General features: G+C 43.1%; 5 protein-coding genes, 1 long non-coding RNA gene and 1 other non-coding gene across 7 annotated transcripts; 1 reads left to right on the forward strand and 6 right to left on the reverse strand.

The window, feature by feature from the left end:
• Positions 1 to 1,586: 1,586 nt before the first annotated feature.
• On the reverse strand, positions 1,587 to 2,760 carry LOC149269132 (uncharacterized). The gene is made up of 3 exons (XR_016269823.1): positions 2,196 to 2,760; positions 1,877 to 2,117; positions 1,587 to 1,819 (listed from the first exon to the last, which is right to left on the reverse strand). It is a non-coding gene; the product is annotated as an uncharacterized LOC149269132 (long non-coding RNA).
• Positions 2,761 to 5,633: 2,873 nt separating this feature from the next.
• On the reverse strand, positions 5,634 to 7,239 carry yellow-g2 (L-dopachrome tautomerase yellow-g2). Its single transcript, XM_089467687.1, has 2 exons — positions 6,314 to 7,239; positions 5,634 to 6,256 (listed from the first exon to the last, which is right to left on the reverse strand). The coding sequence occupies exons 1-2, from the start codon at positions 7,179 to 7,181 to the stop codon at positions 5,961 to 5,963; spliced, it is 1,164 nt and encodes a 387-aa protein (XP_089323813.1). The 5' UTR covers positions 7,182 to 7,239; the 3' UTR covers positions 5,634 to 5,960.
• A 3,342-nt stretch (positions 7,240 to 10,581) lies between these two features.
• Positions 10,582 to 10,653, reverse strand: TRNAC-GCA (transfer RNA cysteine (anticodon GCA)). The gene has a single exon. It is a non-coding gene; the product is annotated as a tRNA-Cys (tRNA).
• A 795-nt stretch (positions 10,654 to 11,448) lies between these two features.
• On the forward strand, positions 11,449 to 13,966 carry yellow-g (L-dopachrome tautomerase yellow-g). The gene is made up of 3 exons (XM_018006315.2): positions 11,449 to 12,016; positions 13,014 to 13,210; positions 13,331 to 13,966. The coding sequence occupies exons 1-3, from the start codon at positions 11,555 to 11,557 to the stop codon at positions 13,872 to 13,874; spliced, it is 1,203 nt and encodes a 400-aa protein (XP_017861804.1). The 5' UTR covers positions 11,449 to 11,554; the 3' UTR covers positions 13,875 to 13,966.
• Positions 13,331 to 14,490, reverse strand: obst-I (obstructor-I). Its single transcript, XM_089466599.1, has one exon. The coding sequence runs from the start codon at positions 14,488 to 14,490 to the stop codon at positions 13,963 to 13,965; it is 528 nt and encodes a 175-aa protein (XP_089322725.1). The 3' UTR covers positions 13,331 to 13,962.
• A 2-nt stretch (positions 14,491 to 14,492) lies between these two features.
• LOC108613093 (uncharacterized) lies at positions 14,493 to 15,379 on the reverse strand. The gene has a single exon (XM_018006323.2). The coding sequence runs from the start codon at positions 15,355 to 15,357 to the stop codon at positions 14,557 to 14,559; it is 801 nt and encodes a 266-aa protein (XP_017861812.1). The 5' UTR covers positions 15,358 to 15,379; the 3' UTR covers positions 14,493 to 14,556.
• A 62-nt stretch (positions 15,380 to 15,441) lies between these two features.
• On the reverse strand, positions 15,442 to 16,832 carry LOC108613092 (uncharacterized). The gene is made up of 2 exons (XM_018006322.2): positions 16,473 to 16,832; positions 15,442 to 16,391 (listed from the first exon to the last, which is right to left on the reverse strand). The coding sequence occupies exons 1-2, from the start codon at positions 16,500 to 16,502 to the stop codon at positions 15,525 to 15,527; spliced, it is 897 nt and encodes a 298-aa protein (XP_017861811.2). The 5' UTR covers positions 16,503 to 16,832; the 3' UTR covers positions 15,442 to 15,524.
• Positions 16,833 to 16,931: the final 99 nt, after the last annotated feature.

Below are 16,931 nucleotides of genomic sequence, written 5' to 3' on the forward strand. Positions count from 1 at the left end.
GCTTGTCTTTAGGCTTGCCAAAATCATGCTGCGATTTCGTTTTACTTTACTTATTTGTAGCAAAAACTTTTGGCTAGACTTGGCAGCAACAACTACAACAATCCCAAAACCATTAAAATTCCCATGTGGACTTACACCGGACGAGCTCACGAGTGGCAAAGCAGTCTATAATAAATCATCGAATGATTTAATGCAAACACTTTTTGCACACCAAGTAGCAACAATAAGAACAACAGCAGCTGCTGCCACTGTTACCGCCGCTGCTGCAACAATGAGCAGCGAAAAAATAAAATGAAAATGAAAATCGAAATAAAAATAAAACATTTTAATACACTTGAAAATTCCATGTTGAAATAAATTTAAACCCTTTTTTTTTTTTTTTTTGGGCGCTCGTAAACCGTTTGGTTATCTGAGTGTTGTGCTCTCGGTTAGATTTATGTTTAGCCCACAACACAACCACACACTCACATATGTTGATACATTGGATTATAGTATCTGCTGCATTTATATGTGTGTCTGTGTCCATTTCAATTTGCATGATTTTTTGTTGTCATGTTCGTTATTCGTCTCTTTTAACGTATGTTGATTAGCTGTTGCTTTTTTCGGGTGATTTATGGCAATAGCTCTATGATTTATTCAGGCGAAATGATGTATACGCTGCATAAGCTGCAAAAAATATAAAATAAAGACATATAACAATGTTTTGTCGGATTTTTAAGGGATTAAAAATGGAAAAGCTTTTTTGGTGACATGACAACACCCCAAAGCATAAATGCAGTTTAAAAAATCAGCTATTTGAAATGATTGCCAAATCATTAGCATGTTTTTTCTTTGCCAGTAGTACTAAAAAAAAAAAAAAAAAAAAAAAGTGTCCAAGTCAATCGAAAGGATTATCGCGTCGGGCTTCGTCGCCCAAATGGTTTCTGGTTTTTGCGGTTAAGCGAATAGTTGCCATGGCAGCTACCGAGCCCTCTTTTGGCAGTGTGGGATGGGGGTGGAGGGGGGAGTGGGGAACTGACTGCTCTATGGGTAAGGGACGATGGCGCTGTCAAGTCAGCATTTCCTGTTTACTGTGGCGGGCACTCTGGCTAAAGCACACAAACCCACGCAACCTAAAATACGCATACGCAGAGTAAGCCGCAGTAAAGTCGACATAGTCGTCGACGTCGTCGTCGTCGTTGTCGAATGGATGCCAGCGGATATAGTGCTTCAGCGAAGGTCTTGGTTGCGCTTTAATGCAAAGCAGCTGAATTGGATTTGGAATTGTGTGGCATCCAAATGGCTGGCACATTTTAGCCGGCGGCAACGCAAAATGGCTGTCAAATAACTTCCGGCTAACTATGTACTCCCTTTAATTCACTGGGGTCACGTGCTAAATTGAAGCACGAAAAATCATGCTTTGTACACTATCCGCTCCCTATCCTCTCCCTCCCAGCAGCCAGCATTCTCTCCCCTCGACACGTTCCGACTGTCACCGAGGGCTTTATCAACTGTCTCGTTGTCATTTTGCGTCGCAGATTTTATATTGTATTAGGTGGATTCCCGAAACATTTGAATGCTCGGCGTAAATCGATGCAATTGAAAAATAATTGAACATTTGAAATGTTTATTGAGCGTCAGTTCAGTCAAGTTCCACAAATGTGTGACTGTGTATGTGTGTGTGCTTGTATGTGAATGAGTGTTGGTATCCTCCCAGGGGCTGTTTTGTTGGCTGCCTTTGCATATCCAATGGGTCTCCACTGGCCTTGTCTCCGTGACTGCGTTAATAGCTGCGGCAGGCGATTCCCCATACGCATTCCCCATGCGGAGCACGTCTGGCCTGTGTGATAAAAAGAATGTTATTGATTGGATTTTTAGCAGTTTCTGCTTTAACCACACTTAGGCTCATAATCGACATCCCGAATTGTGGCCATACACAATCATTCGAAGCTGACATGTCAACTCTGCATTATGGCACGAACTGTCGTCAAATTGATTTTTCCTCGTCGGCTAATTTCAACTTTTGCAGTTCTATTAATACGCTCGTAGTAAACACTCAGAGCTCTGGCTCTGTTGACTGACATAACTAAAGTAATTTGCATGTGTCTCCCAGGAGATTCAATCAATTTGGCATAATACTGAAAATGGAAAATAAATACATACGGATTTAAATAAGCCAGCCGTTAGCAGCTTAATGGAAATTTTATGTGGTTTACCAGACAGCTTTGATGTTGGCTCAAAGCTGAAGCGACCGGCATTGAATACTCAACTCAATTCTACTGGCGCGTCACCCTGACAAGTTGACACATCTAACAAAGCGCTCAGATCTCAAATGGCAGCAAAGAAACGCCGCACGGAACTGGGCCTGGGCTGAGCAGGCTGAGCGCACTGAAAGCGGCTCAGCAAGTCCTCTGAAATGTTTTCACCCGCAGCAAACTGAACAAGTTTTTCACAGTTGTTTTACGTTTATTTAAGTTTGGCATATGTGTGCGAAATTACAAAAGTCAGCCACAGACAGACTAAGAGGGTCTGGGAATGAGATAGAGACAAAGAGCGAACGAGAGAGAGAGAGAGAGAGAGAGAGAGAGAGAAAGAGTGAGTGAATGAGTGTGGCAGGAAAATGCTTAAAAGTTGGCACTGTCTTTTGGCTTGTCTTTGTGCTCAAAGTACAGGAAAATAATATTTTTATGGCGTTATATTTGTCGGTGCTTTTGCACCTCTATTTTCTGGTTTTCAAAATGCATTAATGAAAGGAAATGATGAAATTAAGAGAAACTAAGAGTAATTAAATATGATTAAAAAGTATGTATATTAATTCAAAAGCACTGCTGCAACACAGCACAAACAAAATAAAAACAAACAAAAAATTTATAAAAATTTTGGTAAAGATTATATGAAATTAATGAATATACAAAATAAAAATTTAATAAAAATAAAAAAATTTTAATAATATGAATCATAATTAAAGCAAATAATAGAAATTAAAAAAATATATGTATAATATCTATGTGAGCTTTTCTCAGCCAAGCCCTGTAGCAAATGTTTTCAGTCACAAAAATCAACTCAGACTTGACAGAGTTCTGGCAGTTTGACATTCATTAAACAATATATGCAAACTCACTTTTTTACAAGATTATCTTAGCGACTTTTTAAGCATTTGCTCATATTTTAAAAACACAGCACTTGGAGGTTTGCTTGTTATTAATTTTTCTTATTTGTGCACTGCTCGATTAGCTCGAGGGCCAAAAACTCTCTAAATATTGTTATGTCTGGCTACGTTTTGTTGATACAGTATTTTTTTTCGTGTATTTTTTTGTTTGCTTGTTTGAGTTGGCCCAAAAGCAAGAGCTTTGTAAATCATATTTATCGTTGGATTGCGCCGTCTGCTGATATTGTCAGCTGCTGCGAGTCCCAAGCAGCCAGCAAAAATGAAAATGATTCCTCATCGGCCGATTCCTTTTTGGAAGGTATTTTTTCGGGTTTTTCGGTTAGCACATGGGGGCACAGCCGAAAAAACACAAAATTTATTATCGCTAATATATGCGCGTTCCCGTCGCTGACACATTTATGACACATATGTGACCTGTTTGTCGTTGCATTTGCCACAATTGTTTCATTTTGCTGTTGTTGTTGTTGCCTATTTGGCGGCGCGAAGCCTTTGAGCTAGCCAGAATTTCAATTGTAATCGCACAGGCAAGCCCTCACACACCCACACCCACATCCACACCCACACCCACACCCACACCCACAAAATAGCACACACGCCCCACACACTCAGACAGAATAATAAATTCTAAAAATACAGGCAAATGTCAAGCAATTTGTTGAATGATTTCATCAATTCATTTTAATTCTGCAGCCATAGTAATGGCCAGAGCAAAGTTCAACCCGGAGAAGCAGCACTGCAGCCTGATTAATTGATTTATTATTGAGAGACGGAGTCAGCCGTTGGCGTCACCAACGCAATCCCAGAGGCGTGCAATTTATCACGAAATTCACCAATTAGCAGGCGTTCAACTCGCAACGAGAATTCGCGAGAATCTCTGACACAATTAAGTCGTCCTCCTCCTGCTCGACGTCGTTGTCGTCGCTGGCTAATGAATGCTTTGCGGGCCGAGCAAGCACGAGCCGGCTGTAATCGAGGCATGTATCAAGAGCCTTGACAATTTATTGTCATTGCAACTGTCAGCTCATAATGTGCAGCATTTCAGTTATGTTAATTAGCCTGCGATGCTTGCAGCTTCCAAGAGATTGCTCCACTTAAATGACTGACTTGCTGTAATTATATGTATGCAATGCATGAGTGTATCTGTGTGTGAAGGCCATTCAGACTTTAAAGTGCGCTGAGTAGTTAACACACATTGCGCTGGGCTAGTCAAAGAGGAATAATTTCAAAGAGACATTGAGTGTTTTTTGTGTTCTAAGTAATGGCTAAGAGTGACAGCTTTCATCTATCACATCTTTATCTACTATCTAGACCAATAAATAACTCGGAATAGACTTAATGAAATACTCAGTATTAATAAATTAGGGTTTCAACTCTTCCTAGTGAAACGCTTATCGGCATTAGAGATGTTAAGTTAGTTATTTATGGAATTTACTTATTATTTACATTTGACTAGCTTCCAGTACGTAATATCTAGCATATGTTATCAGACAATTAGCATATAATATATAGTATATAGAATATAGTAATATAGTATTTTAAAAAATAACTGGTATCTAGTATCTAATATCTAGTATCTAGTATCTAGTATCTAGTATCTAGTATCTAGTATCTAGTACCTAGTATCTAGTATCTAGTATCTAGTATCTAGTATCTAGTATCTAGTATCTAGTATCTAGTATCTAGTATCTAGTATCTAGTATCTAGTATCTAGTATCTAGTATCTAGTATCTAGTATCTAGTATCTAGTATCTAGTATCTAGTATCTAGTATCTAGTATCTAGTATCTAGTATCTAGTATCTAGTATCTAGTATCTAGTATCTAGTATCTAGTATCTAGTATCTAGTATCTAGTATCTAGTATCTAGTATCTAGTATCTAGTATCTAGTATCTAGTATCTAGTATCTAGTATCTAGTATCTAGTATCTAGTATCTAGTATCTAGTACAACTCTTTCATCTCAATATTGTCAATAATAACGAGTTAATATCAACAATAAATACTTACTCATATACATATCTTCAAGTTTTTTCCGCTTCTTCGTTTGGGCCACAGTTAAATGACCTCAAAAAGAAGTACCTAGAGCAGCAATTTATGTGTGCCGCTGCTGGGTATCTGCAAATGGCATGACAACAAGTTGAATGCACTCATAATAAACCCCATCGGCAATTGAGTGCTTGAGTTGAATAAACTTCAATTGTGGGAGACCAACTAGCTAGCAGATAAGCAGCTAATGAGATATCCTTAGCTCGCTGGCAATCAAGTTGAATGCACTCATTTACGCAGTCAACCAATTATAGCAGCCGCAAAGATCCGGCGAGAATGGCGAAAAGGCATTCATATTTAACCACGAACCGAACGCCAGACTCAATAAAAATCAAACAATTAGAAAATCAGGAAAGACAGAGACAGAGACATAGATAGAGACAAGGACAAAGGCAACGACGGCAATGCCTCGAGCCACTTCACTGGAATGCCATTTTGGATGTACGAGAGGAGCACTGTTTATTGCCTAACATAGTTAACAACAAGGACAACAAATGTAGTAACTTACTAAAGTTAGCTAGTTTATATACAAAATGCGAGTCCGTTTGAAGAGTCTGAACTCTAAGCCCTGGACGATATTTCAGCTATTGCTGCGACTGCAATTCAAAGGCTTTGTCGCAAAGCCAGCGCAGTTGCAGCAACAGCAACTCTATATGTGTGTGTGTGTGTGTGTTTGTGAGTGTATACTGGTCTGTGTATATGTGTGTTAGTGTCTAGTGTGTCTTGTGTATGTGTGTGTGTGTGAGTGTGTGCTTATGCTCTTTTGTGCCTACCAACAGCCCTGCATATGGTTCAGCTGCTGTATGGCTCCGCATCCGATGCGATTTTGCATATAATCCGGAAAATTGCTCTGCAGCACCCGCATCGTATTCCGTTTGTAATCGGGCACCGCATGAGTCACCAGCTGGCAGGTTTGGCTGCGATAAACGGGCTTGAAGTTGGCCTCGGCAAACGTCGAGTTGGTATCCCAGCGATAGACCTCCGCATCGCCCTCGTTGCGGAAGAATATGGCCGAGCCGTTGTCCGTGCCAATAATGACCATGCGGCTCGGCTTTTTGCCCAGATCTGCAATGTTGGCTAATTAAAAACTGCTTGCGGTGCAGCTTGGCTGGAATAACTCACCCAAAATGCGTCCGTCGGCCACACCGCTGCGCAAATACTCGGATTTCAGGGAGAACAGCTTGGCCGTACTCAGATAGGTGAAGTAGAGCTCGGTGGAGCCACAGTCGCGCCGTATCAGCGCTATGTAGAGCACATCGCGGGAGCGACAGCCGGCGGACACTGCCTTGGGCAGCACCACACGGAAGCCGCGATCCGCTTGCAGATTATAGACGATTATCGCACGATTGGCCGCATCGCTGACGTAGATGAAGCAGCCGCCGTCGGGCGCATAGTCCACCACCAGGTACTGCAGACGAGAGCTGCTCGAGGTGAGCCCCTCCAGCGAGACAGTCTTCAGCACTTTGCCCGTCTTCACGGACATGGCCACCACCTTGGGAGCGCACTTGCGCACCGGCGTCTCCAGGGTGTTGACTATGCCCGTGTCCAGCACCCAGAGCACCTCGTTCTGATCGACAACCAGATCGACCACAGACTGGAGAGCCTTGCAGTTGCCCTCCTCCTGCAGGTCCCAGCAGGGATACGGCTTGAACGTGGTCGAGCAGGTGCCCGGCTGCACATTGGTCTTCACCAGCGTCGCGGGCACGCCCTTGCGATAGCGCGGCAGCGCCAAATAGATGGTATCGCCAATCAGCTGGGCACGCGTCGCAATCACATTCTTGGCTATGTACTTGCCGGAGCTCTTGAAGAGCGACTTGGTGCTGGCACAGGGGAACTCGAACTGTCCGCCCGTCCACTGTATGGGCTGTGTGTCGGCGTGTGCCCGATCCGGTGTCCACAGACCGTACTTGGTCTGCTGGCCAACGGCCCCGTGGGCTGCCAAACAAATAGCCAGGAGCAGCCCCAGCCAATGGGCTAGATAGGAACGCATCTTTAAACGTAGGGGCTTCTGCAGCTGACAATTTATTGAACTGACTGAACTCTGAAGCTCACACAAAGTCGTGTTTTATATAAGCCATCGAAGTAACCAGAAATGCGCGACGTGCTGCAAGCCAATTTCTCAGATTGCAAACAACTTTTTGGTGGAAGAACCTTGAAGGCCTGACACCAAGAAAAAAAAAACAAAAACTATTCAAAGAGCTGCAGTAGTTGCTGCTGCGTGTGTGTATGTGTGTGTGTGTGTGTCACACAGTTGGCAGCCAATTGCATTAAAAATAATTGAAATACTTCACGCGCAGAAGCCACAGCACAGCAAAAGCAGACGAAAGTATCTACAAGAGATTGCATGCAGTTCACGCCGAGTTGAATGAATTGATTCTTTCTATGAATCACACACCCACACACACACACACACACATTGAGGATGCACCCACCCACACACATGCACAAAAGCCAACTAAGTGCGTCCTGATTGCCTGCCCACGCTGTAGGATAATTTTAGTTAATTTTCTGGAAATTGTTTGCCTTGGCAAATCAGTTAAGTTGCGCCTGGCATGATAACTAATGCATGTATAATTTAAATTGCTGCAGATAACTCAATCAACGCTCGGCTCAGTGCGTGGCAGCAAATATTATTAATAGAGTTAACTTATCATGTGATTGCCTTAACTACAGAAAATCTTTTGGCACATGACGCAGCTGCTCGATTTCCTCCACCAAAAAAAGGAGAAGACGTAGAAGACTAGATGTTGTTGGGGAAATAGCTTTAAGGCAGCACGACAGACAGACAACGCCCGAAGTGTTTGCAGCAACGCGACATGTTTGGCATGCCAAAATGTCAGGAAATGCCCGCATATGTGTTTCCCAGCAAATCCTTCCCCCTATGCCAGCGTGATTTATCTCCCCACTTTTCCACATAGACACACACACACACAGAGAGATTCACACCAACACATTCCCCCAGCTCGATGAGTATGGGCAAAAAATATTGATGACAAGCACTTCCGGGCCATCCTGCTGTCGTGCCGTACATAATTTATGCAAACATTAGCTTACAGCCCGGAGAGATAAGCGACAACAATTGCGACCGAGGCCGAGAACTAAGAGCTGACCGTGAGTGAGCGAGCCTAACTCTCGATTAGACACGGCAAGAATCTCAGCCCCTGGCTATTTGCCCTCCGTTTATTTTAACAGTTTTTATTGCCAGCCTAACGAGGCGTATACGTCATGTGCAGAGCCACTAGGCCAACGGCAGGTCGACCGACGACAATCAGCCCTCAGTCCACAATTTTGTCCCATTTGATGTTTGTTTAAATAACTTCAATATAAACGCAATAAACGGCCAATTGAATACGCAAATAGCCCTAAATGTAATTTGATTTTTGTCTAACAGTTTTGTTCCTGAATCTCTTTTTGTTTTTTTAGAAGCGCGCGAAAGAAAACAAAACGTATAAAAAGCCAAACAAATATTGACTGTGGTCACGTTTGGCTTTGCTGCTCTGCTAAATGGGTCGTTAAACTAGCTGGACTCAGCAAATTTTGCTACAATTTTTTTGCTTTTTGTGTTCCAAAATTTCACATAAATTATAATAACATTTCGACTTGCTGGCAACTGATTTCATGATTGTATTAATGCTATTTTAGCTAGGGTATAAATGTGGATGTGGAAGGGCATGGAGTCTATAAGATAAAAAATAGATATATATATATTTAATGGAAGATGAATGACAAACTACGTGCTTAAGAAAACATTATGACTCTCCTATAAAGATGTTAGGAAAGGCAATAGAGAGATTTATAATACCAAAATATATAGAGTAAATTCATCCAATAAAAACATACATATATACGAAATATTATAAAATTGATGAATTAAATATTCAATTAGATTATAAATTAAACCTTACAATAAATTTAAGAATATTTTTTGAATGCATTTAATTAATGAAACTTTAGTTTAAATAAAAATAAAATTAAATTAAACATAAATTAACAATATTTAAAAGGGTTTTTTAATTGTATAATATGAAATTATTTTACTAAATTAAATTTAATATAATAAATTTGAAAAAAAAATAATTTTTTTGTTTAAATAAGTATTTTAAAAATATTAAATATTAAATTAAAATAAAATGGTCTTTAAAAAAACAGTATTTAATACATTAATATTATCCTTAATCAAAATACAAATATATTTTTAAAATGTATTTAATAAATAAGTTAATCGGGGGCTAAATATATATAAATTATATTATATAACACTAATTTTAGCGGGCCAAGATTTCAGCCTCCCCTATGAAAAATATTATAAGAAACAGAGTTAGCTTTTGCTCACAATTTATTGTCTCTTATGTAGGGTATTCAAGCAGTTTGCTTCACCATTTTTTATACATTTTGAGTATAATTTATGTGCCGTGCTTTCATGTTTGCGTTTGCTTTGGCTTTGGCTTTCGCTTTCGACTTCGATTTCTGTTCTGTTGTTGGCTTTATTCGAGCGGCAAAGTTGTTTTTGTGTTAACGTTTGCTTAAAGTTTTCATATATTTATCAGGCAAGCACAAACTCAATTTGTTGCTTTGGGCGATTTGCCATCAATTAAGCATTTATACATGGATTTTAATTGATTTTGCTTTACTTCAATATTGCACAATTCAAGAAATTTTCCGGCTTTGTTGACGTGTCTGGAATTCTATATATATGTACATTTATATGTATACATATATATTTCTTTTGGCAAACAGACCCAGAACACATTTGTTCTCACATTTATATATGAAATATTTTTATTTTGTGCCTTATTCATGTTTCGACGGCAGATCATATTTGTATGACTTGCATTTTACAGTGCCAGAATTTGTGTTTAATTTTATTGGTTTTATTTATGAAAGCGCATAAATATTTATCTGCGACTCGTGCAGCCCGACTGATGATGGCACACAGACAAGCTGAGCGAACGAACGCCCACACGCCGACCTTTCGCTACAGCTGTGTATTATAGATAAATATATCTTCAGATTACCATCAAAATATGGCAACTTATGACAGTTTGTTAAAATGAATTTCACACAAATTCAATCTGCATGTCATTTCGCATTGTGAAGGCCAAAGACCGCTATCCGAAATCTGCAATCCCCATAAAAAGGGTCAGCTTCCCCTTTTGAACAGTTCAAATTCAGCCAGTATTTTAAAGTAACACACTCTTGACCATAATTCACAGAGCTGGCTGGGTCTCTTAACAAAGGCCAGCACATTATGTTAGAGGGACGGAGAGAGAGAAAGAGAGAGAGGAAGAGATAAGCAGGCGGCGCAGCTTTTGGTTGCTCAAAAGTTGTTTATGACCCAATGTGCCTTTAAATTTTGCTGAGATGAAAGTAAAATAAAAAAATTTTACTCCAGGGGGCACCCGGATTTGAACCGGGGACCTCTCGATCTGCAGTCGAATGCTCTACCCCTGAGCTATACCCCCAATATGAAAAAACGAGATTGGAAGCAATTGTTATTAGCAAATTTCAAGATAAATTTTCTATTGCAATAGCAGCTCAAACACTGTTTGCTTATCAAACAGCAAAGTTATCAGCTTGTGTTTCTTTGTTTTTTAATTTGAAGAGAAATGCCTTAACAATGTTAGTTATCTTGAAATTCAACAAACTCAACAGCGTGTTCTCGAGCTCACTCGAACCGAGCTTGTTTTCCAGCAAGAGACACAAAACAAGCAAAAAGTAAACATTAACGAAGAAATACTTCGTTCGATATGAAGAGCAAAGTTTTGGACAAGTTTCTCAGTTTTTTTCAGGTCAGTAGATGCGGTAGCCTTTGGCCTGAACTGTGCTGAGTTTGTTGATGAAATTCCACGATGTATCTGAGATGGAATCAGTAGAGCAACAATTAATATTTGCTTCGCTGCAGATTGCACACGCGCTGTCAAACGTTTCTCACTTCCGCAAAACGATTTTTGATGGCTAAGGGCGATGGGTAATGGTTGCTGGCGGGGTGTGGGGGCGGTGCTAACATGGCAGCTCGTTGCTTCCGTTGTGTCGCACAAAATGGCGCGAGACAGACGTGATGGCTGGCCAGTGTTGCTGCTGTATAAATATGTATGTGTGTAGGTGTGAGTGTGCGTGTGTGTGCGTGTTAGCTGGTCAGACACATGTTTCCTCATGTTCAGCAGACGACCTTGCACCAGGGCAGACGCGTCTAAAACACACGCGCCAAATGTCACATATGAAGCATGAGATCTCATATATAAATATAAATGCGCCAAGCGCCGCAATAATTTTCTATACTATCAAAAGCAGACGCTGACCAAACAGTTTCAGTTGCACGACGAGCAAAGGAAAAGAGTTCATTTAATATAAGCAACAACAAAAATGGCTGTGAAGCTGCCGCTGCCGCTGCCGCTGCTGCTGCTCCTCTCGCTGATAGCCGTCAGCTGTGGCGCCTACAGCTCCTCGCTGGATGAGCCGGCCAGCAGCTCGAGCGGCAATTCGATTGGCATCAGCAAGTGCAATAAGAATCCGCTGACCGAGCTCACCTTCCAGCTGAGCGGCAGCAATCTGCACTGGCCCTGCGACTCCACCAAGAACATCTACGTGCAATCGGGTCGCTATGTGCCCCGCAATGTGATTGTGACGCGTGCGCAGCTGCAGCGCGACTCGGCGTTTGTGGCACTGCCGCGCTACAAGCAGGGCGTGCCCTTCACCCTGGGCAAGGTGAATCTGAAGAAGGGCGAGTGCTTGGCCAAAATAGCGCCGTATCCCTGCTGGGCCATACAGGAGGAGGGCAACTGCCAGGCGCTGCAATCCGTTGTGGACGTGGCCGTGGATCAAAATGTGAGTGGACTTTTGAATTTGATATGCCTTGCCGTTGAAATGGGCATGCATGCATGCATACCTACACCAACATAACGACACACACATACGCACACACACATACGCACACTTGCATATGCATTAACAAGCCAATTTAGCTGGAAAAAGCAATTTGTTGCCTTCGCATCGAAAAACTTACTATGCAGTTCTTGTTTTTCTTGTTGATGCAGCTTCCCATTGTAAATATATTTGATATATATACTATATATATGTTCATTAGTCAACTGAAATGGCTTTTTTAACCAAATAAATGCTGTGCCCCGGCGCCGCTCGCTATTAAATGCTGTAAAATTCCACAGTCAACAGCAGAAATGGCTGAAACCGTAGCTGAAGGCTTAACCATTCCAATGAACTTCAGAGAACAAGCTGATACTTGAAACAACTTCAGTTTGATTGCAATTTCAATTAAGACCATTCGCCACATTTCTTATCGAAATGTGAACTTTATTCGCAGCTTCATAAAGTCTTAATTAACTGAAATGAGAAGAGTATATACATTTTATTTGTGCTTCAATACATTTTTGATCACGAATTTATTTAGTTTTTAAATTTTGCAATATTTCCATGTTTATTTCCCAGCCTTGATCTCTAATTTAAAATTTACAAAATATTATTTCTGTTCAATTTCAATGCAAACATTTTGCGTTGTATTTCAGCAGAATTCATTGCAACAATAACAACAATAATTTATATATCTATATATGTATCTATGTATATATCTATGTATATGTCTCTATATATAGAATGGGCACGCGAATTTGATTATTTACAGTTCAGCAATTGCAGCAAAATTAAATGATTTTTTTTTTTTTTTTTTTTTTTTTTTTTCTTATTTGTAATTTTGATTGCTCTTTATTATTTCTGCTGATGCGCATAAAAAACTGAAAATTCCCGACATGCCGCAAACGCAATTGAAAAATATTTTAAATAACATCAAATAATATATGCATTTCGATAGGGTCTGCTGTGGGCCTTGGACGTGGGCATTGTGAACACACTGGAGCAGCCCATACGCCGCTGCAGCCCCAAAATTGTGGCCATAAACACGGCCAACAACAAGGTGGTGAAAAGCATTGACCTCAGCGATCTCGTGACCTCCGAGAGCCGTTTGCAGTTCATTGTCGTCGACTACTCCAAGGATAACAAGCCCTTTGTGTAAGTACCTAAAGGAGATGCCTAATCCCAATTGAAAGTAGAGCAAGTAGAACATTTCCTAGCTCGAAATTTTCAATCTGATATCTATATTTGCTCTCTCCCGCTCTTTCTCTCTTGCAGCTATGTGGCAGATGCTGGAGCTCGTAGCATTCTGGTCTATGATATTACTGGCAACAAATCGTATCGCATCGTCTTGCCCCGAGCCACAGCTCCGACCAACGATGTGCTCTACGTAGCGCTGACTGCCAAGCCCGACGGCACCTCGACGCTCTTCTTCAGCTACCTGAGCTCGTCGCGCCTCTATTCGATTAAGGGCGAGTACTTGAGGGTGGGCCAGGGCGCTGGCTCCATCATCGATGTGGGACCGAAACCCTATGGCAAGCAGGCGGTGCTGCTGGGCGCCGATGGCGGCACCTCGCTCTTCTTCCGCTACAAGGGCGAGAACGACATCTATCTGTGGGACTCGGAGACCTGCTTCAAGGCCTCCAACTTGCAGGAGGTGCAGCGTGGCGGCGACTGTCGCCTCTCCACCCAAGTGCTGCCGGGCCACAAGCGGTTCATGTGGGCGCTCGAGAGCAATTTCCATGACTTCATCTCGGATCGCACTGGCTGCAATGGCGCCTCCATTGTGCTGCATCCCGTTGTGCGCGAATGCGACGACTAATTCGCGTCTCTGTCTCATTTTATTAGCCATATAAGATTTGTTATCATTATTTTTTTTTTTTTTGTACGAATAAAATGTTTTGTACAGCTCAACAGTTGCCCGCGACGCACGTAAATTTGCCCAAGTCAAAGACCTGACCCGGCCTGCAGCTGCGCAGCTCCATGTCAGCGCCCTTGCCCGGGCAGTGGTAGAAGCGATTGCAATTGGTCAAGTCGCCGGCTAAGCCCACGCGCTGACATTTGCCCGAGTTAAATCCCGTACCGCCCTCTCCGGGCGGATTTCCATGGCGGCACATGAGGTAATGCGCATCAAAGTAGCTGCCCAGGGGACACGACTCCAGTTGTAGTGTTCCATTCAAGCAGTAGCTGTACTCATAAACAGAGTCCGCCGGATAAATCATGCCAGTGCGACATTCCTCGGAGCTCCCTTTGGCAATCAGGGTAAGCAGCAGGAGCAGCAGCAGCAATAACTTGGAATCCATCTCAAAGACTGTTGCTGCCGCGTCGCTCCAGCAGTAGCTTAAATAATATTCGATGAGCAAAGCTGCGGAAGTGCTAAGGCGATAGTTGAGTGATATTGATAAGATAAGGCCAGGTACACGAGTTAACCTAGACATAATTGCTTAATAATCGTATTTTATTGCTCCAACTGAAGTTGTCGAATGGGATTACATGGAGCCCCTCTACTGCTCCGGCTTGCACACAGCGCTAATGCCATCAAAGATGGAGCCCTCGGGGCACTCGTAGCTCATGAGTTCGCCATTTATGCATAAGAGGTAGCCATGCTTAGACTCAGCGGCATAGAGCTTCGATTCCTCGCAGCTAGCCACGGCTGGCTCGATCTGCTTGAACTTGGTGTCCGGTACGCAGCTGTGGCCATTGAAGCTGTAGCCATCGCTGCACTTCATCATCAGTGGGTAGAAGACATCTTGGGCGCCCACCTTGTCCTTCTGGCAGATGTAGTAGTAGCTGTTGTGGGCAGCCCAGACGCCCGTCTGGCCCACGTAGCTGCAGCTGTACTGCTTCTCCGAGCAGAGCTCGCTCTCCCGCGGCAGGCTGCAGCTGTTGGTGAGCAGGGAGTAGGCAGCGCCATTGGTGCACTGACGCGACGTGTCCACGTTCTGTTCGCTGCACTCGTGGTAGCTGCGGCAGTCGTACGGATCCGGAAATATGCCCGGCTGCTGGCAGTAGAATTTTCCGCGCACTGGCACTTGGCATTTCGGCTGCCAGGTGCACCCAATGGAGCCCTCATCGCTGCAGAAGAAGCCGCGCTCCGATTGGCAGCTCGTCATGGACACCGTTTGCCACTGGCCATCCACGTTCGAGCAGAAGCCGAGCGTGGCGCAATCGACGCAGACAAAGCCGGCCAGCCGTATCTCCTGGCAGGGATTTGTCACCAGCTCGGCGGAATCAATCGCATGGCCATTGCCCTGGCAGCCCACCAAAGACCCCAGCAGTGGAAGCAACAACTTAACCCAATTCATTTCAAAGACTGTTGACTGAAATGGCAGCCGGCAGCCGCTTAAATAGTCAGAGATAACTGCGCGTGGTATATGTCAAAGGCATAATTAAAAGATAATAGTTAATGATGCTTCATTAGAGCCCAAAAGAGAACAGAGTTTCGAAAAATCAATTAGGTACTATTTAAGATTTAGCAAGAGCCCAGCACACAGGCCGACTGCTCCTTGCGGTAGTAGGTGCCGGCCGGGCACTCCAAGTGGCGCATCGTCCCATTCAGGGCGGAGCAGTAGTAGTACTTGTGGCAGTCGTGCGTGTCGGCCATGAGACCGACGTGTGCGCATTTGCCTGGCATTACACTGAAGCCGTCATCGTTGGGATCCACAATTTCGGGCTGGTCCGGGTTGGACGGGTTGGAGGGGTGGCCCGGGTTTCCTTGACGACAGACGAAATCCGCAAAGATCTCCCCGTCGTTGCAGCGATGCAGCGATGGATAAATGACGACAGAATCATTGAGAATCTGATTCACCGTCGACTTGCACACGTAGAATATGTTGGGATTACTGGGCCAGGCGGCCACATAGCCCACGCTGGGACAGTGGTACTGCGGCTGAGTGCACACCCGGCTCTCCAGCGTCATTGAGCACTGGCCGGTGCGAGCGTCGAAGGCTTTGTCATTGCCACAGTCGACAGCAGCTGCCACCAGAGTGGCACCCACAAAGTAGCACATGTGATACTTCTGACAGTCGTAGGGATCCGGGAAGATGCCCTGCGAAGTGCACTGAAAGTTGCCCACAATGCCAAACGGATGGCAGGGGCCAGTGGCATTCGAGCACGTGCCCAGGCGCACATTACAATAGTATCCGTTGGCCACATCACACGATTCGACGGGTATATTCACCCAGCCGTTCGAGTGCTGCACACAAGTGGCGAGCAGTTCACACGACTCACAAATGGGTCCAGGTGTCTGTCTTGCCTCGCAGCTGCTCGTTTCCCGGGGCTGAAAGATGCGCATGGTAACCGTGGCAGCGCTCATCAAATTGATGACGTAGAGCAGTAGCTATTTCACACAGACACAAAGAGAGAGAGAAAGATGTATACTAGAAATAATTCAACGATAATTAATATTGTTAACTCTTACCATGCTAAAATACAGCTTATTACAGGACATGTTGTTTGAGTGAAGATCACTGTTAGTTTGAGCACGTCTAATTGCTGCAAAGTACTTAAATTGTCTGATTTGATTGCGTAGCTGGGAACTACAAAAACACTTTGACTCACAGCCCAAATATAGCAGACGCACTAAGGTAAAAGATATCTTCGATTGTGGCACTGGGCGCGAGAGCCCATCTTTATATCAATACGAGTGTTCTACATTTATCTGTGTGTGCGTGTGTCTGTGTATCTAATATCTTGCGAAAGTTTCGAGTTGAGCAAAGGGGGAAAAAAAAAACAAAAAGGTAACCATTACAACAACGAACGATTACAAAAAAGAATTGACTAGAATGAAATGCTTTGCTGATGAGTAAATGGGTTCATATTGACACAGAAAACATTGTGGACAAAGTCTTTGGTTAGCATTACTTTTGTTTATATGACC

The sequence above is a fragment of the Drosophila arizonae genome, chromosome 4, assembly GCF_054131065.1.
Source record: "Drosophila arizonae isolate 15081-1271.41 chromosome 4, UAZ_ARI_1.0, whole genome shotgun sequence".
NCBI lineage: Eukaryota > Metazoa > Arthropoda > Insecta > Diptera > Drosophilidae > Drosophila > Drosophila arizonae.

What these genes read in the sequence shown, in the direction of transcription:
- yellow-g2 (XM_089467687.1), bottom strand. Translation starts at nt 7,181, where the DNA reads ATGCGTTCCTATCTAGCCCATTGGCTGGGGCTGCTCCTGGCTATTTGT. An exon ending in GGCCGACGGACGCATTTTGG is followed by an intron (nt 6,257 to 6,313) that starts GTGAGTTATTCC and finishes CCAACATTGCAG; the next exon opens with ATCTGGGCAAAAAGCCGAGC.
- yellow-g (XM_018006315.2), top strand. Translation starts at nt 11,555, where the DNA reads ATGGCTGTGAAGCTGCCGCTGCCGCTGCCGCTGCTGCTGCTCCTCTCG. An exon ending in ACGTGGCCGTGGATCAAAAT is followed by an intron (nt 12,017 to 13,013) that starts GTGAGTGGACTT and finishes GCATTTCGATAG; the next exon opens with GGTCTGCTGTGGGCCTTGGA. An exon ending in AAGGATAACAAGCCCTTTGT is followed by an intron (nt 13,211 to 13,330) that starts GTAAGTACCTAA and finishes TCTCTCTTGCAG; the next exon opens with CTATGTGGCAGATGCTGGAG.
- obst-I (XM_089466599.1), bottom strand. Translation starts at nt 14,490, where the DNA reads ATGTCTAGGTTAACTCGTGTACCTGGCCTTATCTTATCAATATCACTC.
- LOC108613093 (XM_018006323.2), bottom strand. Translation starts at nt 15,357, where the DNA reads ATGAATTGGGTTAAGTTGTTGCTTCCACTGCTGGGGTCTTTGGTGGGC.
- LOC108613092 (XM_018006322.2), bottom strand. Translation starts at nt 16,502, where the DNA reads ATGTCCTGTAATAAGCTGTATTTTAGCATG. An exon ending in ATAAGCTGTATTTTAGCATG is followed by an intron (nt 16,392 to 16,472) that starts GTAAGAGTTAAC and finishes TGTGTGAAATAG; the next exon opens with CTACTGCTCTACGTCATCAA.